Genomic DNA, 20,117 nt, shown 5'->3' with positions numbered 1-20,117 from the left:
AATTTTTCATTTTCCCTCAACTCTTGACTAATACCCAGTCCCTTACTCTATATCTCCATCTTAATATCTAACGCCACCTCAAAATGAGTCACACTTAAGTGACTTCCAAATTTCAAAAAAACCAAACTTTTGACATTTTCCCAACCAAAACTTATCTTAGTCTTCCTCAACTCAGTAAATAGCAATTCCATTGTTCTAATAGCTCAGGCCAAAATCTTAGAGTCATCTTTAACTCTACTCTTTCTCTGACACTTATATCAAATCTATCTGAAAATCCCATCCCCTTTATCTTTAAAAATATATTCAGGATCCTATCATTCTTCAACTACTTCTATCAATACTACCCTAATTTAAGCCACCATCATCAGTAAACTGGAATACTGCAATACCTTAATAATTGTTCTTCCATTTCTATCCTTGTTTTCTATAGTCTATTTTCAACACAGTAGCTAGAGTAACCCTTTTAAAAACATATCAGGTTACATCAGTCTTCAGCTCAAAACCCTCCAATAGTTTATAGTTTTACTCAAAGTAAAAGAAATTCCATAAAAGGCTCTTTAAGATCTTGCAACCAACATCTCCCCGACTTTCTTCCTATTAACATTCCCCCTCACTCACTCTGCTTCAGCCATACTTCCTTGTCCTCAAACATGCCCAGAACATTCTTGCTTCGGGTCCTTTGCACTTGCTGTTCACCCTGCCTAAAACCCTCTTTGCTAGCATCTGTATGATTTACTCCTTTACTTTATTCAGGTCTCTGCTCAAATGTTGCCTTATCAATGAAGACTTTTCTCACCTCCTAGTATAAAATAGCTCCCCTTCACCCCATCCCCCTTGCCCTGCTTTATTTCACTCATTAGTCCTTATCACTATCAAACTCAATTTTGAAAAACACAAAAGAACATACATGTTGACTATCTATCTTACTAATGGAGAACTTAAATCTCCCTGAGGGCACAGATATGACTTATTCACTGCTATATCCCAAAACCTTTTAGAATAATGCTTGTCAGGGAGTTGCAATCAATATGGCAGAAAGGGTGAATGCTGTCCCCACCTTCTCCCATGATCACATCAAAACTACAACCAAATTTGAACAATCAACCTGGAAAAATACTCACTGGACAGAAGTCCTATAACTAAGGATATAAAGGAACCACATCAAGGCTGGTAGAAGGGGCACAAATATGAAATGGGCTGGGCTCCCTCCCACAAGTAGCAGTTGAAAATCTGGAAATATAGCACAGTTGCAGAGGCTCCCCCTGAGGGGCAAAGGCTCCTAGGCCCACACTGGGATCCCCAGCCTGGAGCACCAGTGTCAGGAAGAGGAGCCCGCATAACATCTGGCTGTGAAAATCAGGAGAGATTCAGTCCACCCAGGTGACATGGAGGACTGCTGCAAACCCAAGCATCTTCTTAAAGGACACATACTCTAGGTATTTAGTGAGAACTTCAACAAAAGAGATAACAAGCTTAAAAAGGACAAAGAACCATAAAAAGAACCAATCAGAAATGAACAGTACATTAACTGAAATAAAGAATACACTAGAAGAATTAACAGTAGATTCAATGAAACAGAGAATCAAATCAGCAACTTGGAATGAAAGATAACAGAAAGCACCCAGTCAGAACAGCAAAAAAAAAAAAGAATTTTTAAAATGAGAATTTTAAATGGTAAGGGAATAAATAAATAAATAAATAAATAAATAAATGAGGATAGTTTAAGGAACTATTTATTTATATGAGACAACATAGAGCTTAACAACATTTACATTGTAGGGATGCTGGAGGGAGAAAAGAGAGAGTATAAAGAGTTGAGAACAAATTTGAAGAAGGACTGAAAATTTCCCTGCCCTGGTCAGGGAAATAGACATAAGCCGAAAAAGATCAGGAAGTCCCAACTAGATGGACCCAAAGAGGCCCACACCAAGACACATCATAATTGAAATGCTAAAGTTTAAGGACAAAGAGAAAATCTTAAAAGCAGTAAGATAAATACAGTTAGTTAACTACAAGGGAGCTCCCATAAGACTGTCATCTGAATTCTCAACAGAAACATACAGGCCAGAAGGGACTGGCACAAAATATTCAAAGTGATGAAAAGCAATGACCTATAATCAAGATGTTCTCTACCAAGGAAAGCTGTCATTCAAAATTGAATGAGAGATAAAGAGCTTCCAGACTAGAAAAAGCTAAAGTAGCTTATAACCATCAAACCAGTATTAAAAGAAATGTTAAAGAGACTTATTGTAGAATAAAAGGGAGAGAAAGGACATAAATATGAATAAATAATAACTCACTTAAATCTACTGATTTAAGTGATCAATAATCACTTAAACATAAATGGATTAAATGCTCTAATCAAAAGACATAGGGTAGCTGAATATATAAGAGAACAAGGCTCATACATATGCTGTCTACAAAGACACACTTCTGATTGAAAGACAGACATTGACTAAAAATAAAGGAATGGGAAAAGATGTTTCATGCAAATGGAAATAAAAAAAGTTGGAGTAACAATACTTACATCAAATGCCCCAACAATTACATTTCTGGGTATTTATTTGAAGGAATTCAAAACACTGATTCAAAAAGATATAAGCACCTCTATGTTCATTGCAGCATTATTTGAAATATTGAAACAACCTAAGTGCCCATCAAGAGGCAATTAGATAAAGATGTGAGATAAATATATATAAAAGATAAAGATGTTATATATAAAATTATATATGTACACACACACACACACACACACACACACACACGCATATATAATGGAACATTATACAGCCATAAAAAGAAATGAAATCTTACCATGTTTAACAACATGAATAGAGGGTATGATGTTATGTTGCAACCTCCCTAGGTTGGGCATGTCCACTCAAGACTCAGGTAGGAGGAAGAAGATGCATGGAGCTTTGGGGATGCTTGATATGCCTTTATTGGGGAGAGTCACACAGGCCACAAGCCCATGTCTATGTCAGGGCCTGACTCCCTCAGGAGTCACAAAGGCCACAAGCCCATGTCTATGTCAGTGGACCCCATCCTCGGGAGTTACACAGGCCACAAGCCCATGTCTATGTCAGGGCCTGACTCCCTCAGGAGTCACAAAGGCCACAAGCCCATGTCTATGTCAGTGGACCCCATCCTCGGGAGTTACACAGGCCACAAGCCCATGTCTATGTCAGCACCACAACTTCCCCATTCCCTCTCTTTCCCTCTCTCTCTCTCTCTCTCTCTCTCTCTCACTCTCTCTCTCTCCCCCCACCCCACTGTGAGAAGTCCCTACCTCCTTAAGTACTAGCACAAAGCAAGCTGGATTCAGGCCAAAAAGTGAGGTAACCTAGCCTGAGGTGCGCATGCAAGACTATTCAAGGCTAAGGCTCAAGGCTATGAGAACACTGCTTTATAAGACTCCTTCAAGGTTGTGATAAGCTGCTCCCCCTAAATTTGGATAAGGAAGCCAGACTGCTTTCTGTTGAGAAATGCCCTGTCTGGTTTCAGGAACTGTAACCCCACCAACAAGCTAGAGGGCCCCAAGGCTGGAAATAATCAGGGAGGCCTTGGAGAAACAGGCCCCTGAGGAGACATAACCTGTCCCCCAATAACCTGCCTCTCTGCTTTGCTCTGTGATGGTTGGTGATCCATGATGGGGAAGTTATCTCATGCAGAGATAACAACCTAAGACAGATATTGGCCAGTATAGGCAGCACACAAGAAATTGGGGGACACAGAGAAAGGGCAAAAAGGTCCGCAACCCTCGGCTCGGCTTGGACATGGCCAGAGTCCTCATTCTATCTGAAAGAAGTCTCCCTGTGTCTTGGCATCCCTCCCAGCCCCCCACCCCAGCTTAGTCTTGAAACAATACTGGAGACAGTCCTAAACCAGATCTGGCGGTTCCCAGGGAAATAAGGCCTAAAAGTGAATTCTTTAAAGTGTGCTTTGTTCTTCCTCAGAAGCTGTAGCCAGCTCATGCTGGGAAGGAAATTTACATTATTCACAGACTCTAACCCTATACCCTTAGGCACTTTTATCTTTACTGCACTCTCACATTTAGTCATTTCTCTTGCTTGCTAGTCTCCTCGCTAGTCTCCTCTTTAGTCTCCTCTCGGACCCAAGTAAAAGTAAATCGGTGTGTTCCTGCCATTTGTTTTCTTCAAAACATCATCCATTCTCTGTGAAAATTAACATATTGATGTAATGAGATAACCTGTGCATTCCTGTTACCTAGCCCTACTGATAACCTTTTTAATAAGTCTTTAAACAAAGGGACTCTGGGCCTTCCCCACTAGGGGGATGTGCCATGTCCCCTCTACTAGCAAACAGAGAAGTGTTTGAGAGGACTTATGTTTATTCCCCACATCCGTGACACCCCCAGGACAAGCTCTGAGAGATTCAAGAGTCCCCGCTCCCATCTCAGCTGGCCCCGGACGGTAACCCTCAGATCCCAAAGCTCCAGGCTCCCCGCGATGTGCTCCACCTCTCCCCAACCCTCATCCCGCCCCCTACAGCAGTTGTTGCCCTGCACCAGGGTGAGCGGCAACCCGCTGTGGCGCTCCCCCAACTCATTGCACCACATTACAGCTTCTACTTACCCTACATATGCTAAGCAAAATAAGTCAGACAGAGAGACAAATACCATGTGATTTTACTTATATATTGAATCTAATAAACAAAACAAATGAATAAAACAAAACAGAAATAGACTCATAGCTACAAAGAACAAACATAGTTGCCAGATGGAAGGAGGATTGAGGGGGCTGGGTGAAAAAGGTGAAGGGATTAAGAAGTACAGATGGCAGTTACACAAGCATCATGGGGATATAAAATACAACATAAGAAATATATACAGTAAACAACATAGTAATAATTATATGGTGCCAGGTGGGTCCTAGGCTTATCAGGGTAATCACTTCATAAATTTTATAAATGCCTATTATGCTTTACACCTAAAACAAACATAAAATAATACTGAATATCAACTGTAATTTTCAAAACATTTTTAAAAGAATAATACCTGGCAGATCATTGGCCTGCCATAAGTTTTTGGTGAATGAATGAAAAAGACTGAAAAATATTATGAATTTTTCTAACAAAAACTAATTATATGACTTTCAATTTTCAAAGCCACTTTACTATATTGAATGCTTAAGTAATAGTTAATTGCTTATAAAATATGTAAAACTAAGGGATTTGGAAGATGACAGCCAAATAGGTAGAAGCTGAATCTACTTGCTCTTGCACCCATCTCGGACACTTGGCTGATCTTCTGAAAGATAAACTGAACATTCAATGGAATCTTAGCTGATAAGAATTTTGGAAGCCAAGGAGTAGAGAAGACGCTTCACAGTGGGTGTTAAGGAGACTATATAGGTGGATGGGTAAATTCCCCTGGCAAGTTGCCAGCAGCACCTGCATCTGAGAAAGCCTGGACAGAGATCTCAGCATCAGGGCTCCCTCCCCTCCCAGGGCAGGGAATCTCCAGATCTGGGCCAGGAGCAACTTGGATATATAAGTCAGGGGGATCCAGGCTACACACACACACACACACACATATACAGAGAGACGCATACCCACAGCTGTGGCAGGAAACACCAACAGGGAGAGTGCCAGAGAGAGAGAGGGATTCTACCTGCACCTAGGTCTGGTGGAGGAGGACGGTTGCAGCCAGCCATGACTGTGAGAGTCTCTTGACTTTTTGGAGAGGCAGTATGTACAGAAAGCTGGACAGTGACTCTGTGCTGTGGGAGTGCCCAGAGAGACTTTTTAAAAGGTGAGCTGATGCACTATGGACAGGGACCCCATGTGCAGCTGCCCTGCCAGCAAGAGGAAAGGACTGAGGGAGTGGTTTGCTCCCACTCAGTGCAGTTGGGCAGATTGATCAGAAAGGTACAAAACGAGGGGATTTCTGGGCACCACCACCCTGGTGCAACTGCGCAGAGTGGAGAGTGCGGGCCTCTGTGTACTGCGAGAGCAGTGGCTGGCACCTTTGCACTTGAAATTATTTAAAGCCACACAGAGCCCCCTTCCCTGGCAGAACCCCAGGAAGGGAAGATTGCACCCAGCCCCCATCTCCTGCAGGAGCTGGGATGATCAAATCAGGCTGGGCAGGTTTATCTGCAAGAGAAAGATAGCAGGAGGAATGCCTAAAGGGCCTATTTTGAACTCTCAGCGAGACAAAATACACTAGTTCCTAGGGCTCCACTTCACTGAGGTCAGCAAAGCAGGGAGAAAGCACTGCAGCAAGGGGGATTCAAGGCACTGCCAGGCCACTGCATGTACACAGAGCTGCCGTCAACACCAAGCAGGAGGTGACCCTCTTATACAGACTGCCCTCCCCCTATAAAACGGATAGCTAATTAATCAGAAACTACATTATTGGAAATAAGCTACAACAGATCAAGACAGTGGTGTAGGGGAAGGGGGAACACAACCACAATTTTTCCCAGATGACCGAACAGTGCCTACCAGAGGAGGCCCAAGGGCCCCACTCTCCTGATTGCAAGAGAAGCTCATTCTAGAGGCTGGTGAAGAGGATACAGACTGTGTGGCCAAAAGTTGGATGACCCACCCTGGGACCTTGAGCTAATAAAAAACCAGAGACGGATCCAGAAAGAGATGTCAGAAGGCAAACACCAGAAGGCTGACAAATTTCACCTCGCTCTTCTTCAGAATTTGTGTTTTTTTTTCTGTTCTTTTCTTTCTTTCACCTACCCTTTTAATACTTCTTCTTTTGCCTCAATTGTATTTCAACTAATTCACTATTCATTGTATTTTATTTTTTTATTCTTTGTATTCAAATTTTATATTATTTTATTTTATTACAAATCTTACATTTCACCCTTCCCTTGACACTACTCCATTTTGCCTTCTTCCTGCCCTTTCTTATTCTTGTAAATTTTATTTTCTCACATGCTATGCCTTGTTCCTATTCCTCACTCTTACTGTATCTCCTTCCTCTCTTCTCTCAAATGTACTCTTCTTTCCTTTAATCAGCTCACATTCTTTTTCCCCCTCTTATAATATTATTTCCTTTCCACCTTTATAAACTATGGCTTGTTAGGCATGGATATTGTGATTATTGTTGTTTTTCTTCAGCAGTATTCCTATTTGTTCATTATTTTTTGTACTTCAAATCTCCCAGGTTATTCTCCCCACCTTATTCCATTTGCTTTCCCACATCTTGGCTCATTTGAATTAGGGATTTTATTTTATTTTTTCCCTTTCTTAGCCTGCATTCCATTCCTTACTCTTATTAGTTTTCTTCCCCCATCCTCTCAAAATCATGTTTCTTTATTGTAGGTATCTCATATTCTCTTTGCACTTTTCTATAATAGTCTTATTTCATTTCTACCTTTATTATCTTTGCTCAGCTACTGTTGTTATTGACCCTGCTATGATTTTTCCTCAATTTTTTTTCCTTTGGTTCGCTACCATTTTAATATTATTTCAAAATTCATAGTATACTCATCCCTTTCTTCACTCGATTTTGCCATCACCCTCCCCTATTTACTTACATTTTAGTTTTACTCTCTCCCTTTCCTCATCTTGTTTCTATTCTCTACTCTTATTATTTCTCCTCACTCTTACCACTCAAAATCATTTTTCTCTCCTTTAGTCATCTCGTATTCCCTTTTTCCTTTCTTATAATATGTTAATATCTCTCCACCTTTATTAATTTTGTTAAATTGCTGTTGATATTGCTGATATGACTAGGGGGTATTTATGCTGGCATGGGTTTGCTTTTCTGGTAATACTGCTTTCCTAACCAGCACCCGTGCAACAGCATACAAGATATGGCAGGAGTTGTGACTCCCAGACAGCCAGCTAGAGGGGAGAACCAACCAATGAATGAGTCACCAAAAACCAAAGCTCAAGTACAACATGAGAGCCCAAATAAAACAAATAAATAGAAACCTCAGAGCATCCACCAGGAGCTCAAACAGACTGCAGCACTGAGTCCCACAGAACTCCTATCATAGAAGTCCACCCCTCGAGGATAAACAGGCAAAGCAGAGCACTGCGAGATGCAGAATCAAACAAAAAGAGTCACCTAAAATGGGGAGACAAAGAAAGAACCCCCAATTGAAAGGAATGGAGGAATCCCCAGAAAATGAGCTAAATGAAAATGAGGCAAGCAATCTATCAGACAAAGTATTCAAAAAAATTGTTATATGGATACTCAAGGAACTCGCTGACAGCTACAAGGCACTCACTGGGAACAACAGCAGCAGGAAAAAGGACACAGAAAGTATGAACAAGACCAGGAAGAAATGAAGAAACAATATTGGAAATGAAAAATACACTAGAAGAAATTAAAGGAAGGCCATATGAAGCACACAACTACATCAGCGAGCTGGAAGACAAAGTAGGAAGAAACACCCAGTCAGAGCAACAAAATGAAAAAGGACTCAGAAAGAACAAGGATAGTTTAAGGAAACTTCAGGACAACATGAAACATAACATTTGCATCATAAAAAATCAGAAGGGGAAGAAAAGGAGCAAGGAGTATAAAACCTGTTTGAAAAAATGACAGAAAACTTCCCTAACTTGGGAAGAGGAAAAATCTTGAAAATTCAGGAAGCACAGAAGGTCCCAATCAAGAGGAACCCAAAGAGGCCTACTCCAAGGAACACTATAATTAAAATGGCAAAATTCAAAGACAAAGAGAATTATTACGGCAGCAAGGGAGAAGCAGCAAATAACATACAAGGGACCTCCAATAAGGCTATCATATGATTTTGCAACAGAAATACTACGAGCCAGGACAGACTGACACAAAATATTCCAGGTAATGAAAAGCAAGGCCCTACAACCAAGAGTACTCCGTCCAGCAAGGCTCTAATTTAAAATGGATGGTGTGGAGTGACTAGATTAACAGCTGAAGGAGAGAGCCACAAACAGTAGATTACTGGAAGCCCACCTAAGGTCAGACAGGAATGACATCTGACATCATCAGAGGCAGATCCAGAAAGTAAAAACAGTGGTCTGCAACCATAGAAGTTCACACCACGAAGTCACAAAATCAAGACAGATCAACTAAAGAAGCAGAGGCAAAAGAGAAGAGTCTCACAAATAATAGGAATACAAAGAAACACCTCCCACCCAAAGAGAAAGGAGGAATACCCCGAAAGAGAACTAAATGAAATAGAGGCAAGTAAACTATCATATATAAAGTTCAAAACAATGGTTCTAAGGAAACTCAGTGAACTCAGTGAGCTCAGAGAGAATTAAAAAAACTACAGGGAAACTATGAGGAACTTACACCAATCTATATCAGCATGAAAAAGAACATAGAAACTATCAATAAGAGGCAAGAGGAAATGAAGAATACAATTTCTGAATTGAAGAACACAGTAGAAGGAATCAAAAGCAGCCTAGATGAAGCTGAGGACCAAATCAGCAAGCTGGAGGACAAAGTAGAAAAAAGATCCCAGGAAGAACAAGAAAATGAAAAAGATTCAAAAAGCATGAAGAGGCATTGAGGGAAATGCAGAATAACCTGAAACATAAAAATATCCGTATAATAGAGATACCAGAAGGAGAAGACCATGAGGAAGGGATAGAGAACATGTATGAAAAAGTAATGATGGAAAACTCCCCTCATTGGAGAAGAGAAGTCACAGAAATCCAGGAAGCACAGAGAGTCCCATTCAAGAGGAACACAATGAGGCCCACTCCAACACATCATTAAAATAGCAAATATCAAAGACAAACAGAGAATCTAAACCAAGCAAGGGAGAAACAGGTAGGAACATATAAGGGAGCTCCAATAGGGCTAACAGCTGACTTCTCAACAGAAACACTGCAAGCCAGAAGGGAGTGGCAAGAAATATTCCAAGTATTGAAAAGCAAAGCCTGCAACCAAGTCTGCTCTACCCAGCAAGGCTCTCAATTAAAATGGAAGGTGAAATAAGGAGTTTCCCAGACAAAAGAAGGCTAAAAGAACACACCTCCACCAAACCAGCATTGCAAGATATGCTAAAGGGACTGCTTTAAGAGGAAGAAAAAGAGTCTATGAATACCCAGTTCCTTTCACAATTGCCAATACTTGATATTACCAATATTTTTATACTCATTAATCTGACTGTGACAATGATGTTATTTTCATTGTCCCTTTACTATTTTTTGAAACTAAACCTGCTTTAGAATATATCTTGCCTATTTCTATTATTTTTAAAAAAAGCTTTAAATGACTTTGGCATGTATTATCCATTTTTTGGTTAAAGTTTATAGAATGTTTTTCCCTAAAAAAAACAAAAAACAAAAAAAAAACCTATTAACCCTTTTATAGATGTGTTGCAAATACTTTCCTATTCTATTACTTGTCCTTTTACTTTTTTATACGTATATTACTATATAGTTAAATGTTTAATATAGTCATATTGTCAATATGTACTTTATAGCTTCTGGGTTTGAATATTTTACTTTAGGTCATAAAAAATAGTAGTTCTATTTTCTCCTAAAACTCCTTAGATTCTACATATTGATTTTGAACTCATCTGAATATTTCTCGTATAATGTGTGAAATAGGGCTCTATATTTGTTTTATTTCAAGTAATAGTAGCCCATGCACCTTATTTGTTGAATAAGCCTTATTTTCCTCACTGATTTGAAATATCAACTTAATCATATATTATATTGTTAGTTATACACGTTTGTCTCTAGAATGTTCACTATTTCTTGATTATTTCTGTGCTCGTGTCATATTGGTTTAATTGCTGAGACTTTATAAGGGTTTTAAATTTTTTTAATATTTTATAATTAACTTTGACACTTAAAAAATATATAAAATCAATCTGCATTTAAAAGAGAGAGAGAGAAAGAGAGAGAGAGAGAGATGGAACTCCTATCTTCTGCAACAACATGGATGGAACTGGAGAATATTAAGCTAAGTGAAATAAGCCAGTTGATGAAAGACAAACACCATATGACCTCACCTGTTTAAGTGGTCTCCATTCAACAAAACAAACTAACAAACAACATAAACCACAGTCACAGAAACATGGAGCAGACTGAAAGTGACCAGAGGGGAGTGAGAAAGAGGACAATGGTGGAAAGAAGGGGAAGGCACTAGACAAAGAACATGTATGAATGACCCGTGGACATGGACAAGAGTGGGAATTGACTGTGAGAGCGGGGGTTGGTGGTGGAATAGGTGAAGCGGGGTAAAGGGGTAAAAATTGAGACAACTGTAATAGAATAAACATGATTTATAAATTTGAAAAAATTTTAAAAAAGAATTTCAAAAAAAATAAATAAAATAAAATGGATGGTGAAATAAAGAGCTTACCACACAAAAGAAACCTAAAGAATACATTTCCACCAAACTAGCATTGTAAAATATGCTAAAAGGACTGCTACAAAAAGGAGAAGAAAGTGAGAGACAGAGACAAAGAGAGAAAAAAGTTATGGAAAATGTGGCAATGAATAATAAAGGATCAATAATAACCTTACATGTAAATGGAGTAAATGTTCCAATCAAAAGACAGGGTAGCTGAATGGATAAGAAAACATGAACCACAAATATGCTGTCTAGGAGAGACCCATCCCAATACAAAAGATAGACACAGAATGAAAGTGAACAGATACAAAAAATAATTTCAAGCAAATCGACATGGAAAAAAAAAAAAAAGCTGGAGTAGCAATACTTATAATAGGAAAAATCAATTTCAAATCAAAGGCCATAAAAAGAGACAGAGAAAGACACTTCATAATACTTAAGGGAAGAATTCATCAAGAATATATAACCCTTTTAAACATATGTGCACCCAACCTAGGAGCATCCAAATATATAAGGAAAATCTTAGAGGACTTCAAGAAAGATATAGACAGCAATATACTTACACTAGGGGATTTTAACACCCCACTGTCAACAATGGAAAGATCTTCAAAACAAAGAATTAACAAATATTGTGGCACTGAACAAATGTAATTAATTGATATTTCCATCCATAACTTTTTACCACAGAGAAGCAAAATATACGTTTTTTTCATACGCACATGGAACATTTTCAAAATTAGACCACATGGTAGGACACAAAACAACCCTCAAAAAATTCAAGAAAATTGAAAGCATATCAAGCATTTTCTCAGATCACAATGGATTTATAAAAAAAACTAACATCAAGGAAAAAAACTCAAAAACATTAAGACATATAGAGATTGAATAACATGTTATTAAAAAATGATATCAAGGAAAGAAATCAAGACTTATCTGGAAACAAATGAAAATGAACACACAAAAACCCAAAATCTACATTGATAGCAAAGGCAGTCCTGAGAGGGAAGTTCATAGCAATACAAGCCTAACATAAAGAAGATAGAAAAATCTCAAATGAACAACCTAAACTTTCATCTAAAAAAACTTTAGGAACAACAATAAAGAATGCCCAGAGAGAGTAGAAGGAAGGAAATAATCAAGATCAGGGCAAAATAAATAACATACAGGCTAAAAGAACAATTCAAAGGATCAATAAATCAAGGAGCTGGTTCCTTGAAAAGATAAACAAAATCGACAAGACTTTAAACAGATTCAACAAGGCAAAAAGAGAAAGAACCCAATAAATAATATTAGAAATGATACCACAGAAACACAAAGGATTGTAAGAAATTACTAAGAAAACTATATGCCAAGAAACTGGACAACTGGGGCAAAATGGACAAACTTCTAGAAACACAATCGGCCAAAACTGCATCAAGAAGAAACAGAAAGCCCAAATCCAAGAATCATTAGTGAAATTGAAGCAATAATCAGACTTTCAATATACAGAAACCCTGGACCAGATGGCTTCACAGGAGAATTTTACCAAACATGTAGGGAAGACCTAACTCCTGTCAATCTGAAATTATTCTAAAAAATTCAAGAAGGAATACTAACGAACTCTTTTTTTTTTTTAGGCCAGTTTTATCCTAATTCCAAAACCAGGTAAACATACACAAAAGAAAGAAAACTACAGGCCAATGTCACTGATGAACATAGATGATAAAGTCCTCAAAAAAAATACTGACAAACCTAATCCAGCAATACATTAAAAAGATCATACACAATGATCAACTGGGATTCATCCAAGGGATGCAAGAGTGGTACAATATTCACAAATCAATAAACATAATACATCACATAAACAAAATGAAAGACAAAAAACACACGATCATATCAAAAGATGCTGAAAAAGCATCTGATAAAGTACAGCACCCACTTATAATAAAAAACACTCAGCAAGGTGGGAGAGGAGAGAGCATACCTCAATATAATAAAGGCCATATATGAAAAACTTACTGCCAACATCATACTCAACAGGCAAAAACTAAAAGCTTTCTCCCTAAAATCAGGAACAAGACAAGGGTGTCCGCTGTCACCACTTCTATTCAGCCTAGTGTTGGAAGTTTTAGCCAAAAACAATCAGAAAATAAAAAGAAATAAAAGGCATCCAAATTGGAATGGAGGAAGTAAAACTGTCATTGTTGCAGATGACATGATAGTATACACAGAAAACCCTGTAGGTTCCACCAAAAAATTACTAGACCTAATAAGTGAATTTGGCAAAACAGTGAGATACAAAGTAAATATTCAGAAACTAAAGGCATTTTTACATACCAACAATGAAATATCAGAAACAGAAACTAAGGAAAAATCCCATTCACTATGTAGCAACAAGAAAAATAAAGTACCTAGGGATAAACCTAACCAAGGAGGTAAAAGACCTGTACTCAGAAAACTACACAACACTGAAGAAAGAAATTAAGGAAGACACAAGTAAATGGAAGCATATACCATGTTCATGGATTTGGAGAATTAACATCATTAAAATGACCATATTACCCAAAGCAATCTATAGATAAAATGCAATCCCTTTTAAAATACCACTCACATATTTCACAGATACAGAATGAATATTTCAAAAATTTATAAGGAACTATAAATGACCCCAAATAGCCTCAGCAATTTTTAGAAAAAAAGAACAACATATAAGGGATCACAATAACTGATATCAAACTATATTACAAGGCTACTGTAATCAAAACAGACTAATCCTGGCATAAGAACAGACACATAGCTCAATGGAACCAACAGAGAGCCCAGAAATAAACCAATGTCCCTATGATCAATTAGTATTTGACAAAGGGGGCAGGAGCATCAAATGGAGGAAAATTAGCCTCTTCAACAAATGGTGTTGGGAGAGCTGGACAAGTACATGCAACAAAATGAAATAAACTTAAACTTACACCATATACCAAAATAAACTCAAAATGGATAAAAGACTTAACCATAAGTCACAACATCATAAAAGTCCTAGAGCAAAACATAGGCAGAAAAATTTCAGATATCCCATGCAGCAATATTTTCACCAACGTATTTCCTAGAGCAAGTGACATAAAAGAAACAAAAAAAAAAAAAAAAATGGGACATTAAATTAAAAAGCTTCTGCTGGGCCTAAATAAATATCAGCAAAATGAAAAGGGAACCAACTGTATAGGAAAACATATTTGCCAATGATACCTCAGACAAGGGTTTGATCTCCAAAATATATAAAGAACTCACACGACTCTACTCCAGGAAGACAAACAACCCAAATAAAAAAAATGGCCAAAGGAACTGAACAGACATTTGTTCAAGGAGGACATATAGAAGGTCCAGAAACATATGAAAAAATGCTCAACAACCTTAGCCATCAGAGATATGCAAATTAAAACCACAATGAGATACCGCTTCACACTGGTCAGAATAGCCATCATAACCAAATCAACAAACAAGAAGTGCTGGTGAGGTTGTAGAGAAAAGGAATCCTAGTACACTGTCGGTAGGAATGTGGACTGGTGCAGCCACTGTGGAAAACAGTAGAATTTCCTGTAGAAACTAAAAATGGAATTTTCTTTTGACCCAGTGATCCCAGTGGGATTATACCCTAACAATACTGAAACACCAATTCAAAAGAACATATGCACCCCAATGTTCATAAAATCATTATTCACAGTAGCCAAGTGCTGGACACAGCCCAAGTTCCCATCAGTAAATGAATGGGTCAAAAAACCGTGGTACATTTACACACTGGAATTCTATGCAGCATAAAGAAAAAAGGAACTCTTATCCTTCACAACAGCATGGATGGAATTGGAGAACATTATGCTCAATGAAATAAGCAAAGTGGCAAAAGACAAATACCAAATGATCTCAACTATAAGTAGAATCTAGTAAACAAAACAAACAAGCAAGCAAAATAGAACCAGGAACATGGAAATAATGAACATACTGACAGTGACCACAGGGACAGGAGGAGGGAGATAACAGAGGAAAGAAGGGGATGAGTCAAGTCAAGGAACACATATAAAGGACCCATGGCCATGGACAACAGGGTTGGGATTTACTGTTGGAGTCGGGTATGGGTTGGGTGGGGGGAGAGCAACAAGAGAAAAATTGGGACAACTCTAATTGAACAACAATAAAAATAATAATAAAATAATATATGTAAAACTAATAAACATGATTAGTTTTCCCTTTGGCCTAAATGAACACATATTTACACACATACATACATACACACACATAAGAAGTTCACCACAAAGGCTGAAGTACCTGAAAGACTTCATAGCACTCATTTCCTTGGCTTAGCACTTTTGACGATACTGAAGAAATATGTTGAGTTCTTGTGTTATCTTAAAGCCAGGTAACATTTCTACTGTAATTCTATTGTATATATGAGTTAATAGTACTTTGAAAATGATAAATAACAAATAGAAAAATTAGCAAAAATTATACACAGACAATTCACATAAATATAAACTCCGAGTAACGCATGAAAAGTGTTCATTCAGGTTAATGTTCTTTAAAGGTTAATTTTCAGCAACCTAAAATGTCTTGGGAGGGGAAAAAGAACAGATTCACTTCAAGAAAACCAGCACTAGTAAGAGGGTTCTTACAGAAACAAGGAAACACAGATATTTGAAAATCTACTCAGTGACAAAGGTCTAGTACTGAAATACCTGTAATGGAACAATAGATGATGTGAGGAGCAATCTTGTCTATATCTTCATATCCAAGGCCCATTGCAGACAGTTTGCCAGGGATAAAGTTCTCCACGAATACATCACAAACAGCTGCAAGCTGAAGAAAGAGTTCAATATCAATAAGACTTCTTAAAGGACTGCTAAACATAAAAAAAAAATCCTCCACATTATAAAATTCTAATTTCAGTAAACAAAATTGATCCTCATCTTGTATTAGTACATAAAATCACAGAAAAAGTAGAATTACAAAGTAAAATTAGATCATCATAAAGGGTCTGGTCAACTACTAGAGGTATTATTGCCAATAAATCAATGGCTATTAAAATTTTCAATAGATACCATGGTATTAAATGGATTTTGCTTGTGTTAAATGTAAAAAATATCTAGACTATATAGTCCAAAAGTATTTTCAGAAATTTAGATAGAAAAATTAGAGATGAGACCCAAGACGGCGGAGAAGTTAAGTGAAAGCTACAATAACCTCCTCCCAGGACGAAACTGGAATTACAACGAAATTATAGAAAGCTCATGATGAATAGCCAACTGAACACTAGCTGAAGAGAAGCCTTAGAGCTATGGACAGACCAAAGAAGCCACAGCACCACAATGTAACTGGTAGGGAGCGCAGAGGCGGTGCAAGAAGGCTGCTTGGGCTCCCATGGGTGGCATCCATAGTCCTGAAGGATATTCCATTTGCGGGGGATGGGTTCCTCCTGAAAAGTGTGTGGTTTAAACCTCCAGCTGGGCTTCCCAGCCAACAGCACCAGAAACAGAGAAGGACACCAAAAATCTGATGGCTATGAAAAGCAGCTAGAACTCTGTCCATAAGAAAGAAAGAGCTGAAAGTGCACAGAGCCTCTTACAGAACCAACATACAAAATTCCATCTGTAGCCACTCTCCCTTGGGCTCCAGCAGAAGGAAGGCAGAGTGCACTAGAGACGTGTGAGGAGTCTGGGGCTGGTGGCTCTGGGTAGAGAACCAAAGGAACAGCAGCTAAGATCCCTGTACTTAGTCATTCACTATATTGCAAGAGCCATTTTTCTCAGGTAGAGCACTCCCCTCCAAGGGGAATCTGCCTGAGGGGAAGCAATAGCCCCACCCACAAAAAATTACTCTGCCCTCCCCTGTGGTACCTAAGCCCTGCTGAAGGAGTACAGTTGGAAGACTTTTACTCTTCAAGCCTAGCAGAAAGACTGCAGGCAGAGGAAGATCTCTGGAAGATCTGAGATTTTAGCTAACCATCCCCTGGGTCCAGTGCTGATTAAACCTGGCCTTGATGTGCAGCCTAGTATTTTCTGCACGCAAACAGGCACAGCAGAAAGAATCACATGCTATGGATCACTGATAGCTCAAACAAGTTACCCAGGGCTAATCACAGACAGTGTTTGACATATGTCTATATCTGAGTCTTTGCAGAACTACCTAATAAAGAGAAAAAATACAAAAGGGCAACCAAATGTGAAGACAAAGAAACAGCTCCCAAATGAAAAAACAAGAGAATTCTAAACAAGAAGAACAAGATAAAAAGTAGTCAAGGAGTTTATCAGATAGAGAGTTCAGAGGAATGATTATTAAGATACTCAACAGCATGAACAAAGACAGAAACCATAAAAAAAGGACCAGTCAAAAATAAAGAAAACAAGATTTAAAATGAGTAATAAATTTGACAGAATACACACTGGGTCAGATGAAACAGAGAATTGGATCAGTGATTTGGAAGACAAGGTAAAAGAAACAAAACAAAACATCCAAACAGAGCACCAAAAAGAAAAAGGAATTTTAAAAACTTAGTAGAGCTTATGAAACCTTTGGGACAACATGAAGAGTAACAACATCCGCATCACGGGAACACCAGAAAAAGGGAGTGAGCAAGGGACTGAAAACCTATTTGAAGAAATAAGGACTGAAAACTTCCCTAATCTGGTGAAGGAAAAGGACACACAAGTTAAGGAAACTCAAGAGAGTCCCAAAGCTGGACCCAAAAAGGCCTACAACAAGACACATCATAATTAAAACAGCAAGGCTTAAAGACAAGGAATCTTAAAAGCCACAAGATAAAAGCATGTAGTTACATAAAAGGGAACACCAATCAAACTGTCATTTGATTACTCAACAGAAACATTACAGACCAGAAGGGAGTGGCGTGAAAAATTGAAAGTGATGCAAAGCAAGGACATACAATCAAGGATACTTAATCCAACAAGGATATCATTAAAAATCAAAAGAGAAATAGATTACCAGACAAGAAAAAGCTAAAGGAGTTTGTTAGCACCAAACCAGTACTGTAGCAATTGTTAAAGGGCTTAAGAAGAAAATGAGAAAGAAAAAAAATAGAGGAAATATTCTAACACTAAAAAGGCACTAAATATATCTCTACCAATAATCACTTTAGAGGGAATCCAGATAGCGGAGGAGTGAGTAGAAGTCACACTGACCTCCTCCCAGGACCAACCTGGAATTACAACTAAATTGTGGAGAAATCACCTGGAACAAACAACTGAACAAGAGTGAGAGAGGAGCCTCATAACTTTGGAGACGGAAGAATTGGCTTTAGCGCAATCTAACTGGTAAGGAGTGAGGTACAGAACTAAGAAGGTAGGTGAGGCGCCCACGTGGGCAGCAGGAGAAGGATATTGAAACAGCCAGTTGGATACCCTTGAGAAGAGCGGGGTCTAAACCACAAGTGGGGTTCTCTAGCCCACAGCACCAGAGCCCAAAAAGTATACAGAAAACAGACAGCTGCAAAAAGCGGCTGGGTTGCTCTCTGCCAGAGACAGGCAGCTAGAGATGCAAAGAACCGTTTAAAGGGCTAATGCGAAATTTTTATTTGCAGCCAATTACCCTGGTCTTCGGCAAAGGTGGGGGCATAAGAGGCTAGAGACACCTGAATAGAAACTGGGGAAGGAGGCTTTGGGGAGAGAACTGAGAGAATAGCCGGAAGGATCTCAGTGTTCACTCATCCTCCATGCGGCAGCAGCCATCTTGGGAAGGCAGAGACCCCACCCCCTGAGCAGTACCAGAGTCAAAGGACCCAATAGTCCCACCCACACTCAGGATTCCACCCCACCCCGTGCTGTCTAAGCTGCCTGCTGAGTGCAGAGTGGCAGCCACAGACAGTCGATCCCTGGATAAAGCAGGCGCAGAGAGGTCTGGGGACACTTGAGGAGAGACTGAGGATGGAGCCTTTGGGGAGACAACAGAGAGTAGGTAGAGGGATCCCAGTGCAGACTCCTCCTCAATATGGCAGCAGCATGAAAGGACCCAATAACCCCGCCCCAGGAGGGACTCTGCCCCACCCTGAGCTAAGGTGGCCAGCTGAGTGCAGAGTGAATAGATTAACAGCTGAAGGAGACAGCCACAAACAGTAAATTACTGGAAGTCTTGAACAGACTGCCTAAGGTCAGACAGTGTCAACATCTGACATCATCAGAGGCAGATCCAGAAAGTAAAAACAGTGGTCTCCAACCATAGAAGTTCACACCACAAAGTCAGGAAATCAAGACAGATCAATTTAAGAAGCAGAAGTGAAAAAGAAGAGTCTCACAAATAATGGAAAGACAAAGAACTACACCCCGCTCAAGGAGAAAGGAGGAATACTCAGAAAGAGAACTAAATGAAACAGAGGCAAGTAAACTATCAGATACTAAGTTCAAAACAATGGTTCTAAGGAAGTTCAATGAACTCAGTGAACTCAAAGAGAATTACCAAACACTACAGGGAAACTATGAGGAACTTACTGCTAACTATATCAGCATGAAAAAGGACATAGAAACTATCAATAAGAGACAAGAGGAAATGAAGAATACAGTTTTTGAATTGAAGAACACAGCAGAAAGAATCAAAAGCAGCCTAGATGAAGCTGAGGACTGAATCAGTGAGCTGAAAGACAAGGTAGGAAAAAGCTCCCAAAAGAGCAAGAAAATGAAAAAAGACTCCAGAAGTATGAAGAGGTATTGAGGGAAATGCAGGACAACCTGAAACGTAATAACATCCTTTTAATAGGGATACAGGAGGAGAAGAGGATGAGGAAGGGATAGAGGACCTGGTGGAAAAAGTAATGATGGAAAACTTCCCTCATTGGAGGAGAGAAAAAGTCACACAAGTCCAG

At 38.9% G+C, this 20,117-nt stretch overlaps 1 protein-coding gene across 11 annotated transcripts in view; it reads right to left on the bottom strand.

Moving 5' to 3' along the window:
* Positions 1–20,117, bottom strand: part of SUGCT (succinyl-CoA:glutarate-CoA transferase) — a 976,712-nt gene that overhangs the window by 901,790 nt on the left and 54,805 nt on the right. For all 11 annotated transcript variants that reach the window (XM_054563904.1, XM_054563899.1, XM_054563900.1 and 8 more), the window contains one exon: positions 15,985–16,105. In XM_054563904.1, the coding sequence (XP_054419879.1) occupies positions 15,985–16,105 (121 nt within the window). The remainder of the gene's footprint in view (positions 1–15,984; positions 16,106–20,117) is intronic.

Source organism: Pteronotus mesoamericanus, unplaced genomic scaffold, assembly GCF_021234165.1.
Source record: "Pteronotus mesoamericanus isolate MK-2021 breed Mesoamerican mustached bat unplaced genomic scaffold, CSHL_Meso_final scaffold_85, whole genome shotgun sequence".
In the NCBI taxonomy this organism is placed as follows: domain Eukaryota; kingdom Metazoa; phylum Chordata; class Mammalia; order Chiroptera; family Mormoopidae; genus Pteronotus; species Pteronotus mesoamericanus.
The sequence above is the reverse complement of the archived record's forward strand: the minus strand, read 5'-3'. Positions and strand labels throughout refer to the sequence as shown.